The sequence below is a fragment of the Bombus pyrosoma genome, linkage group LG7, assembly GCF_014825855.1.
Source record: "Bombus pyrosoma isolate SC7728 linkage group LG7, ASM1482585v1, whole genome shotgun sequence".
Taxonomy (NCBI): Eukaryota; Metazoa; Arthropoda; class Insecta; order Hymenoptera; family Apidae; genus Bombus; species Bombus pyrosoma.
In genome coordinates, this window is record NC_057776.1 from 9766203 (window position 1) to 9789946 (window position 23744).

Sequence of the window (23744 nt, forward strand, 5' to 3'; positions counted from 1 at the left end):
ATTCTTTTACAGTATTGTATTGTTTTTTAGATATTAAATTATTAAAATTTATATATTTAAAATGTATTTGTATGCAGTCACGTTCCGTTAATACGTAAATAATAAAATTAAGGATCAATAAGTGATAAACATTTATAAAGAATTCAAGCTGATTTTTTAAATCTGGTTTTAATTAACAAATAATTGAAGATTTTAAATATCTATAAAAATTAATTACTTTATGGTGAATATTTTGTTTCTGCATTTTAAATAATTTCTCTTTATTTAGAGAACTAAAGACTGTTTAAAAAATTATATAGTACTGGTTGAATTCAAATATTTTACACAATAATTATATATATATGTATGAATGTTACAGGTTTTTTTTAATACATTTATTCTCAGATACCCATATTTATACACAGTAGTGGTGGCTATTTTTTTAATAATTATATAATAGCAATAATGACGCAATGAATTTTGCATCTTTCAATAGATCATTACTTGATAAAAATACAAAAATTATTAATGCTTAATAATTGTTATAATGAACTCTTTGATTTAAATGTTTAAGTTTCGTTTACATTCTTTCATTTTGTAGAATACTTTGCAACTTTCTCTATTTTTCATCATACATTACATTTAATATACTTGCCCCTAATTCATTTGAACATACACACAAGATTGGAAATATTTGAAAATTTATATTGAGAAAACAAAAACAAGAAAAGTAATTGATTTTTTCAATTATCATACCAATCCCTTGAATGTTTACATGAGTGGATTTATATAAATATGCGTATTTTGAATGCGTAAAGATGTTCTAAAAATGTTTAATATAAATTTATTAACTTATTAAAATTTTTATATAACTAACATAAACGCTCTAAATATATTTTCGGTTTTAGGTGACTGAATAAGTACTATAATATAAAGTTAAAGCAATCAAAAACAATTTTTTTATATATAAAATGTGTATAAAACATTTACTTAAAGGACTAATTACAAAACGTTAATTGAATTGTATATTTGTAATAAAAAATGTATCTTAAAAAGAAATTTCTTTAAAAAAACAAAATGGTTAATATGTAAATTTGAGTTTGTTAGATTGAAAATAAAAGTAATATTTAAGTTAATTTCAAAGCTTTTAATGATAACATATTTAGCAACCATTTAAAATCATACGTATATTTGTAAAGTTTTCTTTGTATAGCACAATATTTTAAAGTTATTAAGTCATTAGTGTTACACAGTAAAGTTTCGTTATCCTGTATAGTCAGGATGATCGAATAATCCGTATCCGGGAATGATTTCGTCGATAAAATCGATCAATTTTTTTCTCGGTAATTTATGGTTACAGATTTACATTTTCTTTGTTCTTCTAAAGAGAACTATTCTACACTTGGTCTCCCATGATTTTCAAACATATCCTATCCATATCGATGTCATTCAATTTTGTATATATTTATATATATGTATAATGCAATTGCTAACAAGATTTTACTTACAATTATGTACTTCTTTTTCGTATCAGTGGTACTCGGAATAGTTTTGCGATAAAACAATTTATTCCCAAAGTATAATACATGCTAGGTCGTAAGGATTTCAACAGCATCTCGTGAAAATACTTTACTCATATCTTCGTTTACTCTTAATGATAGGAATTATATTGTAATGATTGCTATCCACAATGCAAAAATGTAATGCATGTTTTCTAAAATGACTTGTGTTAATTAATGTATTACTTTACTCCTTTTCGTCTGATTATTTTATAACTGTACAATATGTTTCTAATCAGCATAAATAATGTAATAGTACGAATATTGTTTTATCAGACGGAATCGACAATTACATTTTCCTCTTTATTATAATCTAATTAAAATGATACAGGTCATTGTGAATACTTATTAGCGGTACACTAACATCGACATTTGTTTTTTATTACATTCGTTGAAAAATTATATTAATATCAAATTAAAAAAATGTAAACAGTGCGGGTTGTTCTCGTTTATGTACGTATTTGTAATATTCATGTAATGTTCAACATAAATTTATTCAACATTCAATACTCAATACTTTGATCAACTAAAATTCATTTTTATTTATGTATTAACAAATATTACAATTTTTAAGCAGATCCTAGAAATGAGTACGAATTAAAAGCAAAAAGTAAAAAAGAAATTGAAGAACTTACGACGTAGCCACATAAGATTATTATTTGGACTATACATTTTGTAAACATCAAATAGAATGTCATAATATGTGTCTTAATTTTCTTCTATATCCGAAGAACTTCCTTACATAATAAGTTTCAAAAATGTAGTTTTAAAGCTGGTGTAACTATTTTATAATAATTATAAATAATTTGTTGACAAATTAATCTTTTTATCTGTTTTCAGATATATTGCATTTGTATAATGCAATTATTGATCCAAGAATCATTTGGATCTCTTTGAAAACTATAAATTTGGAGAGGGCAAACAATACTCTGCAAACGAAAACTTTAAAATTGTTATTAAACTAAAGCATCAACTATTATTTCCTAGAAGATAAATTACATGGATGATATAGAGTAATTAGTAAAAGTTAATATATGAATAAGGGTAAGGTAATGTACGTTTTAGATAATACAACTTACAGTATGAAAGGATTGTAAAAAGTTATATGAGAAATTCCTGCAAAAAGCAGATGTTTGAACTCTATTATTTGAATTTTATTCAAGGCACCACAAGAAAATTACTGAATTCTGCTTGTTTTTCTTAGTAGTTTGTGGCACTATCTAATCTGCAACGCCGCTTTTATAAACATAAGATATATTAAATAAGTACCGCTCTCATTTTGAAATCAACGTTCTTTGAAAACATGGTATGACGGTATCTTCTTTTTGGTTTAATAGCTTTTTGTTAATAAAATATAACGTTCATAAAATTCTGGTAACTAAAAGAAATGCAAGGCGACCAAATCAAATATATCTATATATGGGTGCGCGCAAGAATGCGAAACTAGTGCGATTATACATTCGTTTTTAAATACCAAAAGTGACAACATTATGATGATTATAACTTTATATACCTGATGTTCCATGATTAAATACATACAATAATTGTAATTTACATAGTATAGTTTTACGTTCCATCACGTATGGAGTGCTTTGTTTTCATGTAAAGAAGCACTTTAGATGTTAATGAGCCGAGATGCCTACATCATACAAAAAAACTATCACCCTTTGCAGTCGATGCGGTATATTTGCAATTGCACAGTAGTATACAGATAAGAGATCGGAAGTAAATTTAACAGTCAATTACTCTTCTAAATCATCTTTTCAGTATTTCACACGAGAGCTACTCACAAATCTTGATTTTCCTTTTCTCATAGCGTTTCAACATACTACAATTAATTCTGTTCTTTATCTTGACAAATATGTTCGATCATTCGTTTCACGGTTTTATACGTTATAAACGCTATAAATTCATTTGGCACGAATGCGCCTCACGTTGGAAGAACTACGCAATTTTTTTCGTGCTGCATTTGACCACTCCTCTTTTTCCCTTTGCATATTATATTTCACTTTAAAGAAATATATTTATATATAAATATATATATATATATGTATACTGCATTATACACACCAAAAACTTTTTAATACAATTACTGAATTATATATTATTATAAGTAAAATAATAACATGTCAAAAAATTTCTTTGTAATTCAACTTAATATCTCAAGATATAAGAATATAGAAATTAATATGACTAATTAAAAGGAGTATAACATTTTTTCTAACTAATTGTTGTAGCAGATTTATGTGGAAAAGAAATATTACCACCCTGTTAAACACAAAATCTTTAAAAATTGCTTAATCCTTCCACATTTTAAGATTCATTTTATATTTTACATTAACTCGTGTCATACCAGAATCATTTAGTTTCACCAAGAAAAAAAAAAGAAAAAATCGTCTTGTCTTGTGTCCTTTGTATCATTGTGTCAATGTCCTTATTTCACACCACCGTGTATCATATGGCGAAATGGTAGTTTGTCTAAAATGGTGCAGTTTTGCTTTTATCCTCTCATCTTCCTTGCGCAGTCCAATTTTTTAATTACTTCCAGTCCAGTAACTAGGACTATATCCAGGCTTTGCTTGGGCTTTGTTTTGGGAACTTGTATTGGACCTTTGGCCTGCACTGCTACCACCATCTTGATGAAGTGGCTGGTGCAGTTGATGAGGCATAGTTGGGATAAACAAATGTGGCGTTCCATATGCACCAGGCAAACCAGCATTTTGGCTTCCAGTCAAGCTAAATGGCGGGGGAGTTGCTGAGTGAAAAGTTTGTTTATCGTAGGACTGAAATAACATTAAAGCGTTATTAACTTTCGCTGAAAATAATACATTTTTATGAAATTGGGTTTATAGAAATACTTACATTCACTTTACTAAGCGCTACATGACTTTTAGCATACATAGTGGCGCTTATATCGGTTGCAGACGATCCACCAGTATTCGTATTTCCGGTAGATGTTCCAGTTTTACCAGTTTGTGTAGTGGTATAGCTGTTTCCCGCACCTTTATATTCGGCCGAAGGACCAGCAGATGCTAAAGCATCATAACTTGCTCCAGCTCCATATCCAGATCCATAACTTCCTGGTTTAGCACTATATGCACCACTGTTCGTACCCGCGTTACCAGCAGTCGCTATCTGCTATAGTAATTTTGATAAATGAAATACGAATATTTTGTTAGAATATATTAAAAAATAAATAAAGAATTCATTATATAAGTTGATTAACTTACAGGATAAATAGCAGGAGTTCCATATTGAAAGCCACCTGGCATTATTCCACCACCATATGCAAAGTATGCATATGTTGGAGGTAGTGTAGGATTCATCATTGGTTGTTGATGCTGTGTAGCAGTCTACAAATAATATGAATTAAAAAAATTGTTTGAATGTAATACAATACTATAATTTAGTCGAAAATATCAAAACAATTTTTAAGTATTACAACAACATTCTTAAGCTGATTGTCATGTCTACTAAATGTTTATAAACCTCACCTGTTGTGACATAGTTGATGGAACTGGAGATGCATTGCTGTCGTTTCTGGCGAACCTGGCGTCACTAATACTGGTATAGGCTCCTTGTACGCCTTGTACTCCTTGAACGCCTTGTACACCGGAAAGTGCATCTCCTCGTCCCCCACCGAGACTGGTAGCAGGACCGGTTGTCTGATAGCCCAAGGCCGCGTCATAGTAACCAGTAGTTGGCTGCAGGTTAGTCAGGAAGGCCAAACACAAAACTACATGCATACACTGTGTACTCCAAATACAAGAAGGCTAACTAATATCTAAGTCTACGCGTACTAGGTTGGGGGCAGGTTACATGCGGTTTGGTTGTACCTATCTTAGAGTCTTAGACCTTAACTTAAAATTTCTTTGGATGTTGTAATTTAAAATCCATTATTTTCTACGTTTTAAAATACTATTGTTCTAATGTAAATTTTTATCTTTAATATTCACAAACATACCAGTGTAATTTATCTCAAAATAAGGTACAACTTAACCACTTGAAAATTATATTATAAATTTTTATACAATTTCAAATACGTAACATGAGGTATAGAGCAAATGAAACCAATAATGAAGGAAGATATATATATATATATATATATATATATATAAACTACAGTTAGTCTATGATCAAAATGGTATTTTATATTATCTGTAATAGATTCATTTCAGCGGACTAATCTTTCACGATAATATTCCAAATTAATCACAGACAGTTTTACTTTTCTACTAAATAATGTTTCAGAAATTAAAATGTTTTCAATAATTTATCTGATGCGAAACATCTCACTATAAAAAATACAACAAACTTCGTGTGCCATCTTGAAAATGTGAATAAGAAATCCATAATTTCTTAAAAAAAAAAAAGAATATTGAAATAACGAGCAGCTACCAAGCATTAAACAAATGATTACTTTAGCATTCTTCTTACTAAATAATCATGACAAAATAGAATAGCACGCAGAGTAGTACACCGGAAATATAAGTTTTTCTTTTTGATTATGAATGCTAATATTATTGTTTCAAGAAATATAATAGTTATAATATCTGTTATAGTATATGAAATAAACTTTTTTTTAAAGTGTACATTACTCTAACGAAGCATTTTAATGGAATCAAGTACAAATTACTTTTACAATTAGCATATGAGTAAGTTGTACTTGAGACGTAAGATAAATAAATTGAGGAATCAAATAGTAACTGACCATATGCGGTATTCTTTGTTGCATAAGCTGTAATTCCTCATAACTGTACATTGGTTGTTGGAACGCATAAGGTACACCTTGGCCCATAATATATTGGTGACTTAGCATTGGAGTCATGCTACCAGCTGCACCACCACCTGTCATATTTCCAGTTCCACTACTACCCGTTACTACACCACTCGATGTACTTTTCGGTACCGCTTTAAAAATCACATTACAATTTTTTTTTATCTGATCATAGAAATAACTTCAATTTTTAGTGTTTAGACATTGCTTACCGTTAGAATTTGTTACTTTAGTTTGTGAACTATTTACGGAGGCAGAACTAAGACCTAATGTGGGTGCCGTTGTAGTCGCAAGAGAACTATTTGATGTCGTCGTGTTACTATCATATTGAGAATCTTTTGTTGTATTACTGTTCAATTTATGATTGTGAGACGCTGTTTGTTGTTGACTGGCGTATGTGCCATATGCATTTGCATATACCTGTAAGTATAGTTTAGTAATTTCTTGCATTTAAGTAATATTCGAACTCATGAAATGAAATACTTACAGACTGTGCTGCGCTTTGGTAAGCTCCGGATGTTTGGGTAATAGGTGAAGTAAATGTAGTGACAGATGGTTGATAAGCTTGTGGAGTCGACTGAAACGAAGATGATCCTTGATATCCACTTGTTTGATAGCCTGTACTACTATTTGATACAGTATTTGTAGCTACAGACTGTGCTTGATACTGAGATGTTGTGGTAGGTACATATCCAGTCGCAGACTGATATACCTATTTAAAAAAATGAATTTTATATAATATAAATCATTTTAATATTATACAACATAATAATTACCTGATTTGTAGTTGTTGGTTGATTATAACCTGAAGTTGCAGATGCAGATGCAGAAGGAGAAGCTTGACTAAAGGTTGATGTATTAGATTGAGGAAATGATGATGAAGAATTATAACTTGCTTGTGAAACAGTTGCTGTTGCAGAATAACTGTTAGCACTCGTGCCGGATGCGGTTTGGAAAGATGATTGAGCAGATTGAGTATTTGTAGAATATGCATTATAAGTGCTGGGAGTTGCTGTAGGTGCTTGAAATGATGACTTTTGAGATTGATAAGTTGTTGTTGTACCATACGGAGGTGCATTTCCTGGTGAGACTTGTGAAGTGAAATCTTGTTTAGTTATATCTAAAGTTTGTCCAGAACTGCTACCACGAGCAGTGAATGTTTGAGCGTTTATCGAATGTTCACTCGATACTGGTAAATTGTCGCTATTTGATAACTGTAAGTAAATATAGAATTATTCAATAAATTGTAAGCATTAAAAAATGACAAGTATTAATATTTATATAATAAAGTAACCATTTGAGAAGTAGTGTTAAAAGGTGCCGTCGATGATGGTTGCGTTGTTTCGATATCCAAAGAATTATTTGTATTGGCAGTGTTTACAGCATTTGTAGTAGAAGACACATCTACACCAGCTATTGTATTATTAGCTGAATTGTATTTTTCATTTGCAGAACCATCAAGAGAGCTTGAATCACTACCAAATTCCAATGCACCAAATTGGACATCAAGAAATCCAATGCCACTATTAACAGCATCCCCAGGCATTTCTACAGCACTTGATGGTATTTTTGATGGTGGTGGCACCCTTGGACGTTGTTTTGTCTGTCTCTGAGGCTGATATATTTAAGAGATACAACTATATTCTAGTTTATATATTACATTATAAAATAATTCATAGACATGTATATTATTTAGCTACCTGGCTGGATATCGATGAGGAGAATGTATTTTGTCCAGCAGATTTCAAGTTTTCACTTGTTTGTTGGGTAAGTTGTGTTAAATATTGTGTTTGGGCAGCTGTTAATACCCCGCCGCTTATAGCGTTTGGTTGCTGTGATAGCTGCATTGTAGGTAAGCTCAATACAGGTTGTTGTTGTTGAGTTTGTTGAATTAAAGTTTGTTGTTGTATTGGTTGTATTTCTGATAATTTTGGTAATTCCTTATATGCATAAATAAAAAAGATACTTTTTATTACATGTAATTACTAATATTGATTTAAAAAGCAATGTTACATACTTCCTGTTGTAGTAATGATAAATTTACAGTCTGGTTAGATTGCACTGGTTGCAGATCTTGAGTTTTTGCTTCTTCTGTAGAAGGTGTAGGTTCTGCTGCAGAAGTGCTCGGTGTAAAAACTTTTGTATCCGCCAATGAACCTGTATACTCTTCATTCTCCCAGTCTTCTGCAGAATCCAAATTATTCCATGCATCTACTCACATATTTTTGTTGCATGAGATAATAAGATTAAATAACTTAAAATGTGAATAATTGAAATATTTAAACAGACTTACCCATCTTTGGCTCCTGAGCAGCTTGTTGTTGTTCTTCATTACCTGTCCATGTATCAATTGATCGATTAAAACTATGAGCAGATGAAGTAGATGATGGGTCATTACGGTTAGCAAATGTTCGTGGACCAAGTCCTCTCCCTCCACCTCGTCCTCCTCGACCTGGTCTTCCTGGACCACCTCTTCCTCTTCTGTTACCACTGTAACTTCCATCACGAATACCATCTTCCATGTTTCTTTCGTTTTCTTTATTTTCTCGACCGCGCCCTAAGTAAAGATTTATTTAGACATGTGGCATCAATAATGTATATCAATATGTATAATATTTATCTTAACGTACATCCACGATTATCATGGTTAGCACGACCTCGCATACGTGGAGGACCACCTCCTCGCTGATTGCGCCTTTCATCCCAATCACCACCTTCATCTTGACCACCAGAGATATCCATATTTTGTTTTGAACCACTAGGTTGACGAGGCTTCTTTTTTTTCACTTCCCATTCTGTTTTTACTCCCTCCAAAAGATCATTAACAGCACGGTCCAAGTCACCATCACTATCATGTAAAGCCATAACAACTTCGTCTTCTGATCGTCTAGTCATATCCATGACTTGCTTTATGCGCTCTTTTAAAACAGGATCTTCACCGCTGCCCATTCTGGTGTCAATGATTTGTGCATGCCGCATCTGAACAGTGTTTGGCTACAACGCCATATTTTTTAATAAAAATTCTTTATTGAATAAAAAAAACAAAAGCGCATAAAAAGAAATCTTTCTATCACTCATAATAATAAAGTAATTGACTATATTTACTGACCTGTGTTTTTTCATGCTTTATCGAATCCGATGATTTAGTTTGATGATGATCTGATTTCCCATGTTGTTGTGATGATTTATTTTTATTGGTGCCTCTCCCACCGGAGGACACCGATTTGTTGCTTGAACTCATTGCCAACTAAAATGCCACACACCTATATCACTCCCCTATCACACTATATACACTCTCTATTTACAGTCTGTAACAAAGAAAACAATTAATTGTGTATATCTAATATAATATACTGAAAATAAGTACTATGTGTGTTATAAATACATCTATTAATTCAAACTTAGTTTTATTAACTAATTAAAATATAAAAAGTCAAAAACATTATTTTATTTTATTGCAATATATAATATATTGCAATAACAAAACTACATATAATTCTGAATTTTTTTTTAATTTTGTGAAAATTGAAAATGTTTGACATTAATTATAAATTTTACATTCTGAAAGTTATATAAGAATTAAAATTAATGTCCGTAAGTACCTCAATTATTATCTTTATAGAAGTATATGATAAAATTACATATTTCTAATAGCAATTAATTATTTTTCATTAATGATGAATAAAGCATAAATAATGCACAAAATTATTGATTCCAGATTATAAAATGTAACTTGTAATATTATAAATAAGATATATACTTTTAAAACACTTTCTAATTTTCTAAAAATAAATAACATCTTTTAGAATAATATATGATAAAATATATAAATTAACTAAAAAGTTAAAAGACTAATTCAACAAACTAAATTTTTCAGTAAATGACCACAGATTAATATTACTTTTTTTCTAAATAAGAATTAATTAATATTAACTAAGAATATTAATTTGATATCAACAATAAGCCAAAATATCATACAATAAAATTTCATATCATTAAATAGATAAATAAAATGTAAATATATAAATACACAAATTAATATTTATAAAAAATGTATAACCATAAATTACTTGTATATGTACTATCGTCAGATAGATTGTATAACCATGATTATCACACATAATTATATCGAATAAAACTATGGATTTTGAAGAATTAACGAAGAAGAATAAAATACATCTTGTTCAATTTAGTAATTTTTAGAATACCCACATAACCTACGGTATTAGCAATTATATCATAAAAATATGCATTTTGAAAATAACCTAAGTGAGAAAAACAATTGGTATTTAAAAACATTTTAACAATTATAAAACATGTCAAGCACAATATCAAATCACATTTATGAAAATGTGTGTATGAAGAATTAACAATAAAAAAGTCGACATTAAATAAACGTCTGCAAGATACAATTTTATTTCTACCTTTTAAGCATAGATGAAAAGGTTAGGGTCGGCTAATGATGATAAATACAAGATCAAACGATTTAACAGATATTTCTTAAAATAGTCACGTTTTTCCTAAAACGGTTGTCTAGAAGAAGAACGAATAAGTAAGCGTCAGGGCGATATGCAGAATGATCTAAATCTTATCCACAAGATTTTGCGAAATTCCCAAGGACCATGTCGTTCAATGCAAACGATTAAATTCACCGAAAACACCGAAAAGATTTGTGAACTTTCTTCCCGCAACACAGAAGATTTCAAATGACGATGAAGTAATAAAAAAAAAAAGAGAGAAATTTTGACGTGCGCGGTGAGAATATGACGAAGGAGGATTATCTGGCGCATCACAAAAAACACCTTGTCCGTTGCGTTGTTGTTCGTAAGCGAGTTGTGAAAATTCTTCAAACAGATGATAAAGAAATTGGCCGTGTAGAGTTCGTTATATTCCTGAATCGGTACTATGACGTTGATGTAGAATATTTTCCGCAGACCATGTGCACGGTAGACGCCATTTCTGGTTTTGCGAGGAAGGCTTGTCAACCATCGCCGCGGTGGAGCATCGATAGATCTCCGTAAGATGATCGAGTCAAAGTATTTGCAAGTAACTCACAGTTATTATAAGCGTTGTTTGCGTACTCGAAGGACACGTCCGGAGTCAGAAACAAGCGAAATTCACGACGCCTCGGCTTTTTCGGCCGTGGCGCGCGAAAAACCACGAAAAAAACAACGAATTTACTCGTACCTGGTTAGTGCGCTCAAAACGCAGCTCGGTCACGTGACCGCGGGCCCCCCTCCCTGACTTGGCAGCACCGCCTCTATGCTTTATCGGGCTCCATACGGGTAGCCAATTTTATACTAGAACGCTCAGGTTTGTTAACTAGACAATCAGAAATTTTCTAGGTATAATCAACACGTAATGAAGGCAAATTAAAAGCTTATTTACAATTACACTATTGGGCATGTAATAATAGAGAGAAAATCCTTTTTGGTTCTATTTCTAATAGTTATTATATTGCACTATTTGTTTTATTCAAATATTTAATTATTTCTTTTATATTAATATATATGTTACATACAGTTAAAAATTTATCCATATATTTTTTATTAGTTTTATTAGTTAAATGTATCCATTCTGAATGAGTCACATAATAATACATCATTTTAGACAACATTTTACCGATATTGAAACACGTCTTTCTTTAGAATTTAGGGATATGCGTATATATTCCTTCTGACTCTATCAACATAATTAATTGTCGAATTTAGAGAACAGAAAGCTACTTTTTTAAACATTAACTTCTTAAGTAATAATATTAGATGTATATTTGTTACCGTTTAAATATGCTATATTTAGTCAAATAGTTGTAATATTTTCTATAGTGATATAAACATCCCTGCAAATCATAATTCACTGACGATTGCTAACCAATACCGAGAGCCGTTGTACATCTATCACGTGACCAAGTTTGTTTATAACCGCAATTATGCATTACAAGTATAATTCCTAGTGATTCAACTTTGCGTGTATTCATATGTATCACGGATGTGTATATTTCAAATCCAGTTATATGTATCTATATATATATATATAAAACAAATACTTCTGTATATATTTAATAAGTCTTTATTGCCGAACCATGAAATGTTTTCCTTATTATTTTATTGAATAATAATAGATAATAAAGACATTTGTTAATTTAATTGTGTTTAAGCTATACGATTATATACCATCAATTTGTGATTTCAAGTAATGTAATTAAGTTTAAAAACAAAAACATTTTCAAAATAAATACATGTATTAAATTACACATATTACAATGGATTCGTATATAATGCAGGTAATGTATTAAACATTTAATACATATAATATGCTGTAATTAAAAAAATCATTTATTTCGAGGTTATATTTACATTTATAGATCAGACGTATGTGGTTGAATCAGGACGGCGATGGTTTAGCGGTAAATAATACATATTTACATTAAAATATATTTACACACATACCAATTTTACATAAACACTTTATGTAATTTTTTAATTTAAGGATTTATTATCTTTACGGCATAATCATGTTTCAATTTCACAAATTGGATCTGAAACTGCAATAACAAAAGCAATGGAACATTTATCTGCTCCACTTGATGACTTAGTACTTTACCACTTAAAGTAACTAAATATGTTAAATATTGGTATATTTTTATAACTATTATTCTAAATGTTGACTATAATATTTATATCCTTAGAACTATAACAGCAATACATAAAGATGACCCATTGTCAATGTATAATTATCAAAGTTCTGCAGTTCAATCTTTGACAAAGATTCTTCAGATGCAAAAGGAAGAAAATTGGATGTTGCCTGTTATGAATGTAATATGTTTAGAATTACGGTTATTAGCAGTTTGTGCAGAGAATACAAGATCCAGCAAAAATGTAAAGCCCGGAGAAATTTTGGAGAAATGTGCAGATTGCCTAATGGGATGTTTTCGAGTATGTGCTTGTGATAATCGTAGCTCAGAAGATGATACAAAAAGATGGGGAATGCTGGCATTGGTTAACCAATTATTAAAAATTTATTTTAGAATAAATAAATTGCATTTATGTAAACCTTTAATAAGGGCAATAGAATCATCCCCATATAAAGCACATTTTGCATTAGCACAACAAATTACTTATAAATTTTTCGTGGGCCGTAAAGCAATGTTTGACAGTGATTACAAAGCTGGTAAGTATTAAAATTTGATAGTTATTATAATAAACTTGACATTTTAATCATTTTATAAATAATTATCTTATTCATATTTTAGCTGATGAATATCTTACTTATGCTTTTGAACATTGTCATAAGCAATCTTCAAAAAACAAACGATTAATATTAACTTATCTTGTGCCAGTGAAAATGTTATTAGGGTATATGCCTAAACATAACTTACTAGAAAAATATAACTTAATGGAGTTTGAAGAATTAATGGAAGCTGTTAAAAGGGGAGATTTATGCAATCTTGAAAAAGTGATGGAAAAACACGAATTATTTTTTATAGGAGCAGGAATATATTTAATTGTGGAAAAATTGAAGATAATAGCATACAGAAATTTATTTAAAAAGGTGTATTTAGTATTAAATATACATCAGATTCCTATTCAAGATTTACTTTCAGCATTAGAAATGCAAGGAATTGATGATGTTGATATGGATGAAGTAGAGTGCATTGTGGCAAATTTAATATTTGAAGGAAAAATTAAAGGATACATATCTCATCAACATAAAAAATTAGTCATCTCTAAACAAAATCCTTTTCCAAGACTTTCAACTATACTTTAATTATCTTTAGATTACATGTATCTTTCTGTAAGAAATAAATTTAAATTCAATAAAATTGATTTAATTGATTTTAGTACCTTCAACAATTCTAGATCTAAATGTAATTATTTATAATCTACATCATCATATAAATGAAATCAAATTTGTTTATTATATTTTAAGATTACAAATTAATAAAATTTGAAAATCTAGAATATATACATATGTATGTATCATTAGCTCTTTTTGATCAATTTAAATTAGTAATAAAATGTTTAAATTTAAATGATCCTAAATTCCTTAGTGATGCAATATAATAAAATGAAATTTGATAAAATATGTATATACAGAGAGAAAATCCTTTCTGATAGAAAGCTCTTTTTATCCTTCTCTTAATTATGACAAGAAGTGAATAGAAAAGCTATGTAATCGTTTTTCTTAATTATTCTTAATTATACACACGTTAATAATTACATACATATGTACATTTCCTGTTACAACAATAATACTTTTCTATTTTAATTTACATATATTCAACAAAGTAAAAGTGTATTTGTATAAATGATGTGAAAATCAAACTTATATTATTTTTAATACAATTTTATATGTAAAAAGATAAATTTAAGAATAAGAAATATTTTTGCGAAAATTATATATCGATATTTTCTTTCAATTTCATGTGGATAGAAAGAATTTCGACAATTCCACTAAATGAGCAGGCATACACACACACACACACACACACATATATATATAATTATAAGATATTATTCCTATACTCATCACTTCCATTACTTAGTAAAAAATTTAAAGTAACCCTTTTTTACAATTATTTATTAGAACTTCGAATTTCGAACGATTATGAATCGTAAAAAATGATGACTATTAATATTTACGTATCTGTATTGAAATATAGATTATGGAATGTTAACCTAGAGACTTTCTCATATGACATCTTTCACGTGGCTTTAACAAACCCTAAGCGATTTTGAATACTTACAAGATTGCCTGTGTCATGTATTGATATATTAAATACTTGTACCTATAATTTACTAAGAAAATGACGGTAAGTTACAGTATTATTTAAAATATCGTTCTTTTTCTCTTTTTTTACATCTTAACCATTCTGGATATGCAATTACTTCCGTATGATTTGTAATGTGTCATTGCATAACAAAGTCAATCAATAATTATCACTTTTAAAAAAATTGCTTTATAACAATATGAGTACTAGGTAAAGTCATTCATTACATTTCTAGATAAAAAAAACTAAAGCAGCAACAAAAGGTGCAAAACAGATAGTGGAAGAAAATAAAACTACATTAAATTTTTATCAAAATATGATAATTGGGGCAATAGGAATATATTTTACTGTTACGATGTTGTTCTTTAACTTTACAACATTATCAACTGTGAGTTTTATATTTAAGGTATTATTTTTATTTTTAAAGTGTACATATATAGCAACATATATTATTCTGTTATCTATTTTGATTACAGACATTAACCATATTTTCTGCAATTGTATATATAGGAAGTTATCAGTTTATGAAATATATAGCACATGCAACATATTCAGAATCGGGACAGCTTTTAGATTCTGGAATTGATCTTAATATGGAAGGAGGTATAGCAGAGTAAATATCACAACATATTCTAATGATTTCTTCAAATAATATAACACTTTATTAGACTGTAACAGCTTTGATAAATATAATGACATTTTAATGTTATTTCAGACATGTAAAAGATTTAATTATATTAACTTCAGGAGTACAAATACTCTCTCTTATATCAAATTACTTTTGGTTGTTATGGCTTCTTGTAAGTATACTTAGTAAATGATAGAAATATAAAATAGTACATTGACTCATCATAAATTACAAAACAATTTAAAATAACTTTCTTACAATTTCCTCACAATTTTCGAGTTAAAGCGTACATAAAATGTTTAAATAGATTATGAAATATTTTGTATTATTACAACAGGTACCATTCAGGGGAGGTTGGATGATATGGAAACAAATATTAGCTCCATGGTTTTTTGCCTCTACTCCAGAGCAACCTGAGATTAGTGAGAAGAAACAACGGAAGTTGGAAAAAAAGATGGCTAGACGGCATTAACATTTTGAATAGAAATAAGCATGCATTTTGAATAAATATTAAAAAATTTAATGGGTGTAGGATAAAGTTGAGCAATATTGTGAAACAAGACTGCTTATTATTTTACTTTTGTTTTAGCCTGCATTGTTTCCTACATTTTCTATGTTTATGAACAGATTATTTTCATGTCCCCTTATAAATTTATAAACTTTTACATAAATTATAAGGTCAACTTTTTACAAATTAAATAATATTTATGAACACTATCACATTAATTTTGGCAATTTTTGTATCTAAGAAAAGAAGTTTATGAAGTGTAATATAAAAATAAACTTTTTATAATTTTTAATGTTTTATATGTCGTTAACGACTTCTCTATCTCCAATCTCTAATTTTTGGATTAATTCATTTTATATATTACTAAAGTTATTATTCTGTGTGATAATTTAGAAAAAAATTATTTTTTATATATATACACATATATGTATTTATAAAAACAAATTATATTTATTACACGACAAATAGTAGTCTATATGTAAACAATTAACATAAATTAAATACTTTTATTTGGCTTTAATGAAAATTAAATATAATACTAAATGGAATGTACTCATCACCTATTTTATATTGTTTTTCTTTATATATATATCGCAAAAAAGTGCATCACAGTTTATTGAAATACAGTGGTCCATATACCACATTGGCTTGTTATGTTACTGTTATATATAGTTATAAATGTACAATTTTTGCAATATTGCAATGTACTAAATTTTTATTTTCATTATAAAATTGCACAGCAAATGAATATTTCCTAACTGTATGCTTCTTTTCTATGAAGAATTATTGTTATATGCAATACTATGCATATGTTATATGCCAATATTACTTGGAAAGAACTTTTCATTTTCACTAAAGTTTCAGTAACAAAATAAGAATATGATAAAATGCTGTTTACAAGCTTAAAATATTTATGATTTAAGGAGTATCTACATCTAAACCTTTCTTTTTTCTGTAATCATGTTCTGATTGATACCCAGGTGGATGATTATGATCATGTACACCTGTAGGCATAAATCTTTCTGCAATAACCGCACATTTACCTTTACAACCACGATGCTGTTCAGCACACCTATAATGAGACCTATTCAAACCCTCGGAGCGAGAAGTCAAATTGTAAACATAACCCTCATGCACTAATTGTGGTCGACCTCGTGCAGAAAGCCTGTAAATTACTGGTTCAACATCTATAATGTTAAAACATAGTATTAAGACTAAATTTTATTAGTTACTAAGTTTTTTTAAATTTTATTAATTTCAGAATATTATTTCTATGTTAATCTTAAACCACCTATATATTTGGCATCTATATACATCCTTTACCTTGCTGAGTTGAATTTTCTCTTGAATTTTCAGTATTCAAGGGAAAAGGTAGCAAAGGGTTATCATCACTTTTATTATTATCATTGATTTTTATAGTAGGAATATTAATATTTTCTTCCTCATCTACAATTTCATTTGTCTCATTGTTTGTGTCAGTCGTCAAAAACAGAACTTCTTGATTACCATTATCCACTTTCTCATTAGATAGATCGTGAATATTTTCTGCTATTAAGGACATATCTTGTTTTTTTCTCTTGTAACTTTTTTTTGTTATGTCATGGGATCTCTTTCTTCTATCTATCATTTCTATTTCTTTGGAAGTTCTATTTATTGTACTTAAATTTGATTGAGCAACATTTTGTATATTACTATCAATATCTGATTGAATATCACAACTAGGAAACGATTTTGTGCTATTTGTATCTTCTGTTGTGAGTCCTCTTATCTGTAATGTTTGTGCTACTTTTAGAAAAGTAGATAAATCTTCTTGATTGATATTTATTTCACCTTGATACATGAATTTCAATAATGACTCAATTTCAGTATACTTCATGTCCTTAAGTATAATTACTGGATGTTGACAAGGATTTTCCTACAAAATAATTCTAAGAAGTTCTTTTCTGAGCAATCACAACTTATATAGATATAGACATTTAACATGTAAAAAAGATAATTTATATACCTTAAATATATTTTTAAAGTATGGACTACATACTGACAGAACCAGTTTGTGTGCTTGTAACAATTGACCTTCCACTGCAAGTGTAACATCAACTAGATCATTTTCAGTAAGATGACTTAGAAACCCAGATGTTAAATTATTAGAAAAATTGTTCCACTTCAAGGAGAATTGTTCCGACAACGAATTCTTTGCCATGTTTATCTATAAATAATAGGAATTTCTTTAATAACACATTTCATTAAAGCTTAAGAATAAAATATATAATTATAAAATTAATAACTACAAATTTAATAATTATTTATGTAATTACAAGTAAAATTCAATTTCCTCTGATTATTAAAGAGTATTACTATATCTAAGTATTTAAAATATACAGAATTGTACATAGTACCTACAAGAAATATCTGTAGATATCAAAGAATACAAAGAATGGAAATATAATACTATGTTATGTATTATGAATCATATCATGGTGACAAACATACTATTGATTTCGAAATAATCGCAGGTTTAAAACTGATAATAAGTGATAATAAAAAGAATATTCTGTGTAACATATATTAAATACATATTTTTGATATGTATAGAATAATTATTACGCAGACAATTTAAAATAAAATTGGTTTAAACGAATAATAATGAAAAAGATAATTTTAGCTGAAAATGAAAATGAAGTTACCTTCGATAGATATGTGAGATATGCTTGCTAGAGAAATAACATTTTTTTAAAAAGTATTCATAAAATTATATGAAATTCATTACACTCTCGGTTATATAATTATACCTAGTTAAAAATTTTTACTTATTACAATTTCTAAAGTGTTAACATGAGTTAAAAGGTTCATAACTAAGAAATTAGAGCTGTATTCTTCTTAATGTCACGATTAAAAAATATATTGGTACATATCAGTACATATGTAATGTAAAATTTATGTAATAATATGTCATTATGTAAAATCTATTTTTAATAAATCAATTTTTTTTAGGTATATTTTATAGCACTGATAAATGACAAATTAGTAAATTGTTTGTCAATAATGACAACATTTTTTGCTTATTTATTTAATTCACTTTTTAAGATATGTAATACTAGGTAGTAGGAATATAGTGTTATCCTCATAAATTTGAGTAACTTATATTTTAACTATTGGTAGCTTACTTATATTTACTTCTTTCATAAGCACGATCTATGAACATATGAACATACTCACAACATAATATATTAATATTTGTTATTATTATAGTATACTAAACTGTGAATATATCTATGTCCATGGCACCATCATATAAATAGGTCTCGACACTAATATATCGAAGCCTAGGGAAAACCGTCCGAAAATTGAATCATGAAAATCAACATGGTAGATAAGAAAGTTCTTATTCTGTGTATGTGTGACATACTATAAATGTCTCAGACAGAAATAGAGATAATCTACTCAACTCTGTTTGCCTCGTAAAAGTGAGAAACTTGTCTTCCATATTGATAGTGACTAGTGACTGCCGAAACCTGTGTATATGACTGCGTTCATGAATGTACATTATACTGAAGTTTGCAGAGTACAATTGCATACTCGTCGTTAGTCGCGTGTAAGTTTACGTGTCCTATAAGCCACGTCAAAATATTTGATACAATGGTGAGTGTAATATTTATTCTATTATGAAAATTTATGTCACATAGAGTAACGTCACTTGTTATTATTCTTTTATTATATTTAATCCGGTATTTTATGTTGTAGTACAGTTATAATTTTATGGAATCCTTTCCCAGCATTTCTTCACCGAAGATGTATATCTTCAAAACTTATTAATATTAAACTATATATTTATTTAATTGATAATATGTACATTTATATGTATTTTACGTAATACTGTTTTTATAAAATCATTCATGCAAAAAGTTTTATTCTGCTTGGAGAGAATAGAAAACTGTAATTATATTTACATTAATTTTAATTTTAAAATTTGGAAACAGGTTTCACAAAAATAATACTTAAAAATTTTTATGTATGTCAAATAAATGAGAATAATTATTTGTTTTCCTAATAAAATCTTGTTATTTTACTTTAGGTGGAAATCGAGTCTATGACAAGATATGTCTCTCCCATAAATCCTGCAATTTTTCCATTACTGGCAGTGGTGTTACTAGGAATTGGAATATTCTTTACAGCATGGTTCTTTGTTTATGAAGTTACTAGCACAAAATTTACAAGGGACATGTTTAAAGAATTATTAATCTCTCTAGTAGCAGCAATATTTTCTGGCTTTGGTATATTATTTTTACTCCTTTGGGTTGGAATTTATGTATAGGTACATTATTTTCTAAAAATTTAAGTCAATATAATTAAACTGTAATTTTTTATAATATTTATAAGCCTTTCTTTTTTATTGCAGATTGATTCGATTAATGAGAAAAACTAATTTTAGGATTATGTGTAATAGCATTTAAGAAATTATATAATAATCTCACATCATTAAGAATAAAAACAATGTATTTTTACTAAATCGTGCAATGTAGTGATCAATCTATACATTTATCACACAGTGAACAAGCATTTATATTTTTTAATATGTATCTAAAGTCACTATTTGAGGTATATGACTTCTTTTCCATAGTTTTAAAAAAGTCAATTAAAAACTACACACTTTTTACACATTTTTAAATACATTACATTTTGAAATATAATTTCGTAAAACAAAGATATTTATTTTTAATATAATTGCTTAAACCTTCATTTGTTCATTTTGTGTGTGTACATATATATGTATGTGTGTGTGTATGTTTTTTGTTCAGTTTTATGTATAAAAGTTTTATGTTCAAGTCTTTTGTTATGAACAAAATGTATACAACATGAAACAAAAATACATCACTGTATATATAGCATACAATTTCTATAACGAGGATGCTTCTTTTTTATAACATATATCTCTATCCCTCTATTATTGTGGGATTTATATAGTTTGTTTTGCGTACATCATTTGTAATAAAATAAAATATTGAATAGTGTAACTTCGTAAAAATTGAGTAGAATGTTTAACCAGCCAAACCCGCTTTTTGGCGACAGCGTTGCATAAGTGCTCTCAGCATAAATTGTCTGCGTGAAAGCTGTCGTACTTGTTTCAAAAATGCATCTAAATCTATGATACCACAACGTAAAGCTTCACCCAAATAATATATAGCATCTTCTGTGGCTGCTTCTTCCGCAAACGCGTTTAACATTCTACAATTGTACAAAAAAACAATAATGTTACTTAAAAGAATTGAAGACAAATAACTATTTAAAAATACATACTGTTTATAAAGTGGTGCGATCGTTGTAACAGCTTCATCAACATCTATTGACTGATTGTCAGAAAGTTTTGCAATTTCTTTTTCCAATTCAGCTTCTTTGTCTTGGAGTATAGTTATATTTTTTTCAAGTTCGGCTTTCTCTTTTTTTAATCTTTCGAACAAGTCGGTAAGATGGGTAAATCCGCTTGTGAGTTCTTGTTGTGTTCGACGTAACGTTTCTAGCTCGGCTACCAATTGTGAGAACTGTTCTTTAAGTCTTCGTCTTAATTTATCTTCTACTGCTGACAATAAAGATGCTCTAATATGTTCTTCTGTGATTGTACCTGATGCACCAGCTGTGGCAGGTACTGTTGGTGACTTGAAAATTGCAAAAAAGAGATTAGTACTAATAATGTATATTATTTACCTGTTAAAAATTATAACTTACTGGCTGTGTTGATGGAGGGTATGGAAAGGAGCCAGTACATCCCTGTGATGGATAATTTGATGCACTTCCTCCATATGAACCGTACGAGCCCTGGTATGGAAACCCAGAAGATGTAGTAGACATGTATGGAGAATAAATATTACTCCCACCTGGATACTGTGAATTTTGTGGATATGGTGGAAAACTAGAACCAGGTATATGTGTTCCACTTCCAGGTACAGGCATGAAAGCTATATAAAATTGTATTCTTTAACAATAGAATTTTTCATGTGAATATTTAAAAATGACAAATACTTACGTTGTACTGGATAAGGTGTAGAACTTGTTTGTATACCTTGTCGTGGTTTAGCATAAACAGGTGGTTGGTCTCCAAATGTTACAATCATTATTTGAATTAGACTAAGTAAATCAGATGAGTGCTAAACATAATAACGATACACTACTATAATGATATCATAAGATAATGGATAATAAGACATAACTATATATAAATTACTTACTGGCAACCAATCATGAAGATATGGTAAATAAATCTTCCCATTATGATCAACAAACATGCTCACTTTAATGTCCATATCAGCAGTAGGCTTAACATAGCACATAGGTGCATTATTAGGATGTGTATCCATTAACCATATACATATAGGAATGTTGTAATAGGTACCTAAAATCAATATAACATAAAAATTTGTTTTGTATTTCTTCAATTGCTTTTTATGTAAGTATCTAATTATATCACCTTTAAAAGAGACAGGTATTGTTCCTTGTAAATTAAACAATTCTTTGCGCGATCCATCATTAAATACTGTTATAAGATAAAATACATTAGCAATAAATTAATGAATTCATGTTTCTTATATTTATTTTTATACGTTATTATAAAGCTGGAAATAAATACATTCTTTTTTTAAAGAAGATACATTTCTTACACTTACCAAATGGTTCTACATTATATTTTAGACCCTTATAAAGATTCAAAACTTTCATGACATGTTTCTTAGTGATGTCAGCATTTTGATACTAAAAGATAAAATACATTTTATAAATATCATTAAAATGTATGTATTAAAAATAATATTAAAAATATATGTATATACTCCAAAAAAATATACAGTACACACCTTTGATAAGCTTTGCTTTATTTTCCCTTCATCTAGAGATGTCATTTTCACCATCTAACCTCGTATTTTAGAATTACTGAATATAAGAAAGATAAATAAAATGAGGCTTTTCCTTTTAAAGTACGAATGATTTTTTAACGGTGTTAAATATCAAAATTTCTTAACAATGAATATTCTACGGAGCAATTATATTACCATGTTATCTTTCGTTATACGTACTTAAAAACTTCAGACTTACACTACTGTCAACCTTACATGCATATAATGAAATGTTGTTTGATTTTTTCTATTGATACAATTTGTAACTAAATAAACTGAATTGACTCATTCGTCTGTCACTTAAAGTGTCTTGAACATTACAATACCATGATTCGATATTACTTGTTACATACTTTGAATCAAGGAACAGAGAAAATTATTGAAAGGAGGTTGCAATAATCATCGTCTCCTCAATTACGAGTTAGTGCTGCCCCCGGATATATGTATACCGGACATTTTAAAATCACATAAAGAGAAAAACTAAGAATATGTTAAATTCCTTGTTATTTATTGCCACATACAATAACAAGAGTTATAATATAAAATTTAAAAAAATGAGGACATTTTTTATGAATCTATGAATGATAAATAGAATATTATAACGGGAAGAAACTGTTAGACAAGAAATATTTCTGAAACAAT

At 28.7% G+C, this 23744-nt stretch overlaps 6 protein-coding genes across 20 annotated transcripts; 3 read left to right on the forward strand and 3 right to left on the reverse strand.

The window, feature by feature from the left end:
• Positions 1 to 1146: 1146 nt before the first annotated feature.
• LOC122569160 (protein lingerer) lies at positions 1147 to 11630 on the reverse strand. Of its 9 annotated transcripts, none has more exons than XM_043729742.1 (16): positions 11503 to 11630; positions 9425 to 9623; positions 8946 to 9309; positions 8714 to 8872; positions 8609 to 8650; positions 8333 to 8499; positions 8016 to 8255; positions 7610 to 7930; positions 7092 to 7529; positions 6803 to 7027; positions 6528 to 6735; positions 6250 to 6449; positions 5033 to 5242; positions 4769 to 4891; positions 4401 to 4676; positions 1147 to 4321 (listed from the first exon to the last, which is right to left on the reverse strand). In XM_043729742.1, exons 2-16 carry the CDS (start codon positions 9554 to 9556, stop codon positions 4073 to 4075), a joined length of 3354 nt encoding a protein of 1117 aa, XP_043585677.1. In that variant the 5' UTR covers positions 9557 to 9623; positions 11503 to 11630; the 3' UTR covers positions 1147 to 4072. The 9 variants fall into 9 exon arrangements, with proteins under 9 accessions (XP_043585677.1, XP_043585676.1, XP_043585673.1 ...); XM_043729741.1 differs by having other exon boundaries at positions 8333 to 8526; XM_043729738.1 differs by having other exon boundaries at positions 8333 to 8526; positions 8609 to 8872; positions 8946 to 9294.
• Positions 11631 to 12305: 675 nt separating this feature from the next.
• On the forward strand, positions 12306 to 14137 carry LOC122569168 (PCI domain-containing protein 2). Its single transcript, XM_043729766.1, has 5 exons — positions 12306 to 12598; positions 12680 to 12721; positions 12805 to 12926; positions 13004 to 13485; positions 13568 to 14137. The coding sequence occupies exons 1-5, from the start codon at positions 12578 to 12580 to the stop codon at positions 14080 to 14082; spliced, it is 1182 nt and encodes a 393-aa protein (XP_043585701.1). The 5' UTR covers positions 12306 to 12577; the 3' UTR covers positions 14083 to 14137.
• A 494-nt stretch (positions 14138 to 14631) lies between these two features.
• LOC122569173 (transmembrane protein 208) lies at positions 14632 to 16275 on the forward strand. 2 transcript variants are annotated; one of them, XM_043729779.1, is made up of 5 exons: positions 14632 to 15127; positions 15321 to 15491; positions 15562 to 15698; positions 15801 to 15885; positions 16051 to 16275. In XM_043729779.1, exons 1-5 carry the CDS (start codon positions 15122 to 15124, stop codon positions 16183 to 16185), a joined length of 534 nt encoding a protein of 177 aa, XP_043585714.1. In that variant the 5' UTR covers positions 14632 to 15121; the 3' UTR covers positions 16186 to 16275. The 2 variants fall into 2 exon arrangements, with proteins under 2 accessions (XP_043585714.1, XP_043585715.1); XM_043729780.1 differs by having other exon boundaries at positions 14661 to 15127; positions 15321 to 15473.
• A 380-nt stretch (positions 16276 to 16655) lies between these two features.
• Positions 16656 to 19615, reverse strand: LOC122569169 (protein abrupt-like). The gene is made up of 4 exons (XM_043729767.1): positions 19481 to 19615; positions 18227 to 18427; positions 17545 to 18136; positions 16656 to 17408 (listed from the first exon to the last, which is right to left on the reverse strand). Exons 1-4 carry the CDS (start codon positions 19499 to 19501, stop codon positions 17140 to 17142), a joined length of 1083 nt encoding a protein of 360 aa, XP_043585702.1. The 5' UTR covers positions 19502 to 19615; the 3' UTR covers positions 16656 to 17139.
• A 109-nt stretch (positions 19616 to 19724) lies between these two features.
• Positions 19725 to 20728, forward strand: LOC122569175 (transmembrane protein 258). Its single transcript, XM_043729782.1, has 3 exons — positions 19725 to 19860; positions 20294 to 20533; positions 20618 to 20728. The coding sequence occupies exons 1-2, from the start codon at positions 19858 to 19860 to the stop codon at positions 20531 to 20533; spliced, it is 243 nt and encodes an 80-aa protein (XP_043585717.1). The 5' UTR covers positions 19725 to 19857; the 3' UTR covers positions 20618 to 20728.
• Positions 20698 to 23474, reverse strand: LOC122569167 (tumor susceptibility gene 101 protein). Of its 6 annotated transcripts, none has more exons than XM_043729765.1 (9): positions 23456 to 23474; positions 23064 to 23139; positions 22878 to 22962; positions 22682 to 22747; positions 22443 to 22606; positions 22241 to 22361; positions 21943 to 22172; positions 21517 to 21872; positions 20698 to 21444 (listed from the first exon to the last, which is right to left on the reverse strand). In XM_043729765.1, exons 2-9 carry the CDS (start codon positions 23115 to 23117, stop codon positions 21258 to 21260), a joined length of 1263 nt encoding a protein of 420 aa, XP_043585700.1. In that variant the 5' UTR covers positions 23118 to 23139; positions 23456 to 23474; the 3' UTR covers positions 20698 to 21257. The 6 variants fall into 6 exon arrangements, with proteins under 6 accessions (XP_043585700.1, XP_043585696.1, XP_043585697.1 ...); XM_043729761.1 differs by having other exon boundaries at positions 23064 to 23238; positions 23319 to 23458; XM_043729762.1 differs by lacking the exon at positions 23456 to 23474 and adding an exon at positions 23302 to 23449.
• Between the last annotated feature and the right edge of the window lie 270 nt (positions 23475 to 23744).

Coding starts and splice junctions, on each gene's coding strand:
- LOC122569167 (XM_043729765.1), bottom strand. CDS start 23,117: ATGGTGAAAATGACATCTCTAGATGAAGGGAAAATAAAGCAAAGCTTA. Junction 22,607..22,681: donor AATACCTGTCTCTTTTAAAG/GTGATATAATTA, acceptor TATTGATTTTAG/GTACCTATTACAACATTCCT. Junction 21,873..21,942: donor ACCCTCCATCAACACAGCCA/GTAAGTTATAAT, acceptor GCAATTTTCAAG/TCACCAACAGTACCTGCCAC.
- LOC122569168 (XM_043729766.1), top strand. CDS start 12,578: ATGGATTCGTATATAATGCAG. Junction 12,599..12,679: donor TGGATTCGTATATAATGCAG/GTAATGTATTAA, acceptor TTACATTTATAG/ATCAGACGTATGTGGTTGAA. Junction 12,927..13,003: donor TTAGTACTTTACCACTTAAA/GTAACTAAATAT, acceptor TTATATCCTTAG/AACTATAACAGCAATACATA.
- LOC122569169 (XM_043729767.1), bottom strand. CDS start 19,501: ATGGACATAGATATATTCACA. Junction 18,137..18,226: donor ACTTTAAAAATATATTTAAG/GTATATAAATTA, acceptor ATTATTTTGTAG/GAAAATCCTTGTCAACATCC. Junction 17,409..17,544: donor AGAAAATTCAACTCAGCAAG/GTAAAGGATGTA, acceptor TTAACATTATAG/ATGTTGAACCAGTAATTTAC.
- LOC122569160 (XM_043729733.1), bottom strand. CDS start 9,556: ATGAGTTCAAGCAACAAATCGGTGTCCTCCGGTGGGAGAGGCACCAAT. Junction 8,527..8,608: donor TGCTCAGGAGCCAAAGATGG/GTAAGTCTGTTT, acceptor ATATGTGAGTAG/ATGCATGGAATAATTTGGAT. Junction 6,736..6,802: donor ACCAAAGCGCAGCACAGTCT/GTAAGTATTTCA, acceptor CTATACTTACAG/GTATATGCAAATGCATATGG.
- LOC122569173 (XM_043729779.1), top strand. Junction 15,492..15,561: donor CTGTGAGTTTTATATTTAAG/GTATTATTTTTA, acceptor TTTTGATTACAG/ACATTAACCATATTTTCTGC. Junction 15,699..15,800: donor ATGGAAGGAGGTATAGCAGA/GTAAATATCACA, acceptor ATGTTATTTCAG/ACATGTAAAAGATTTAATTA.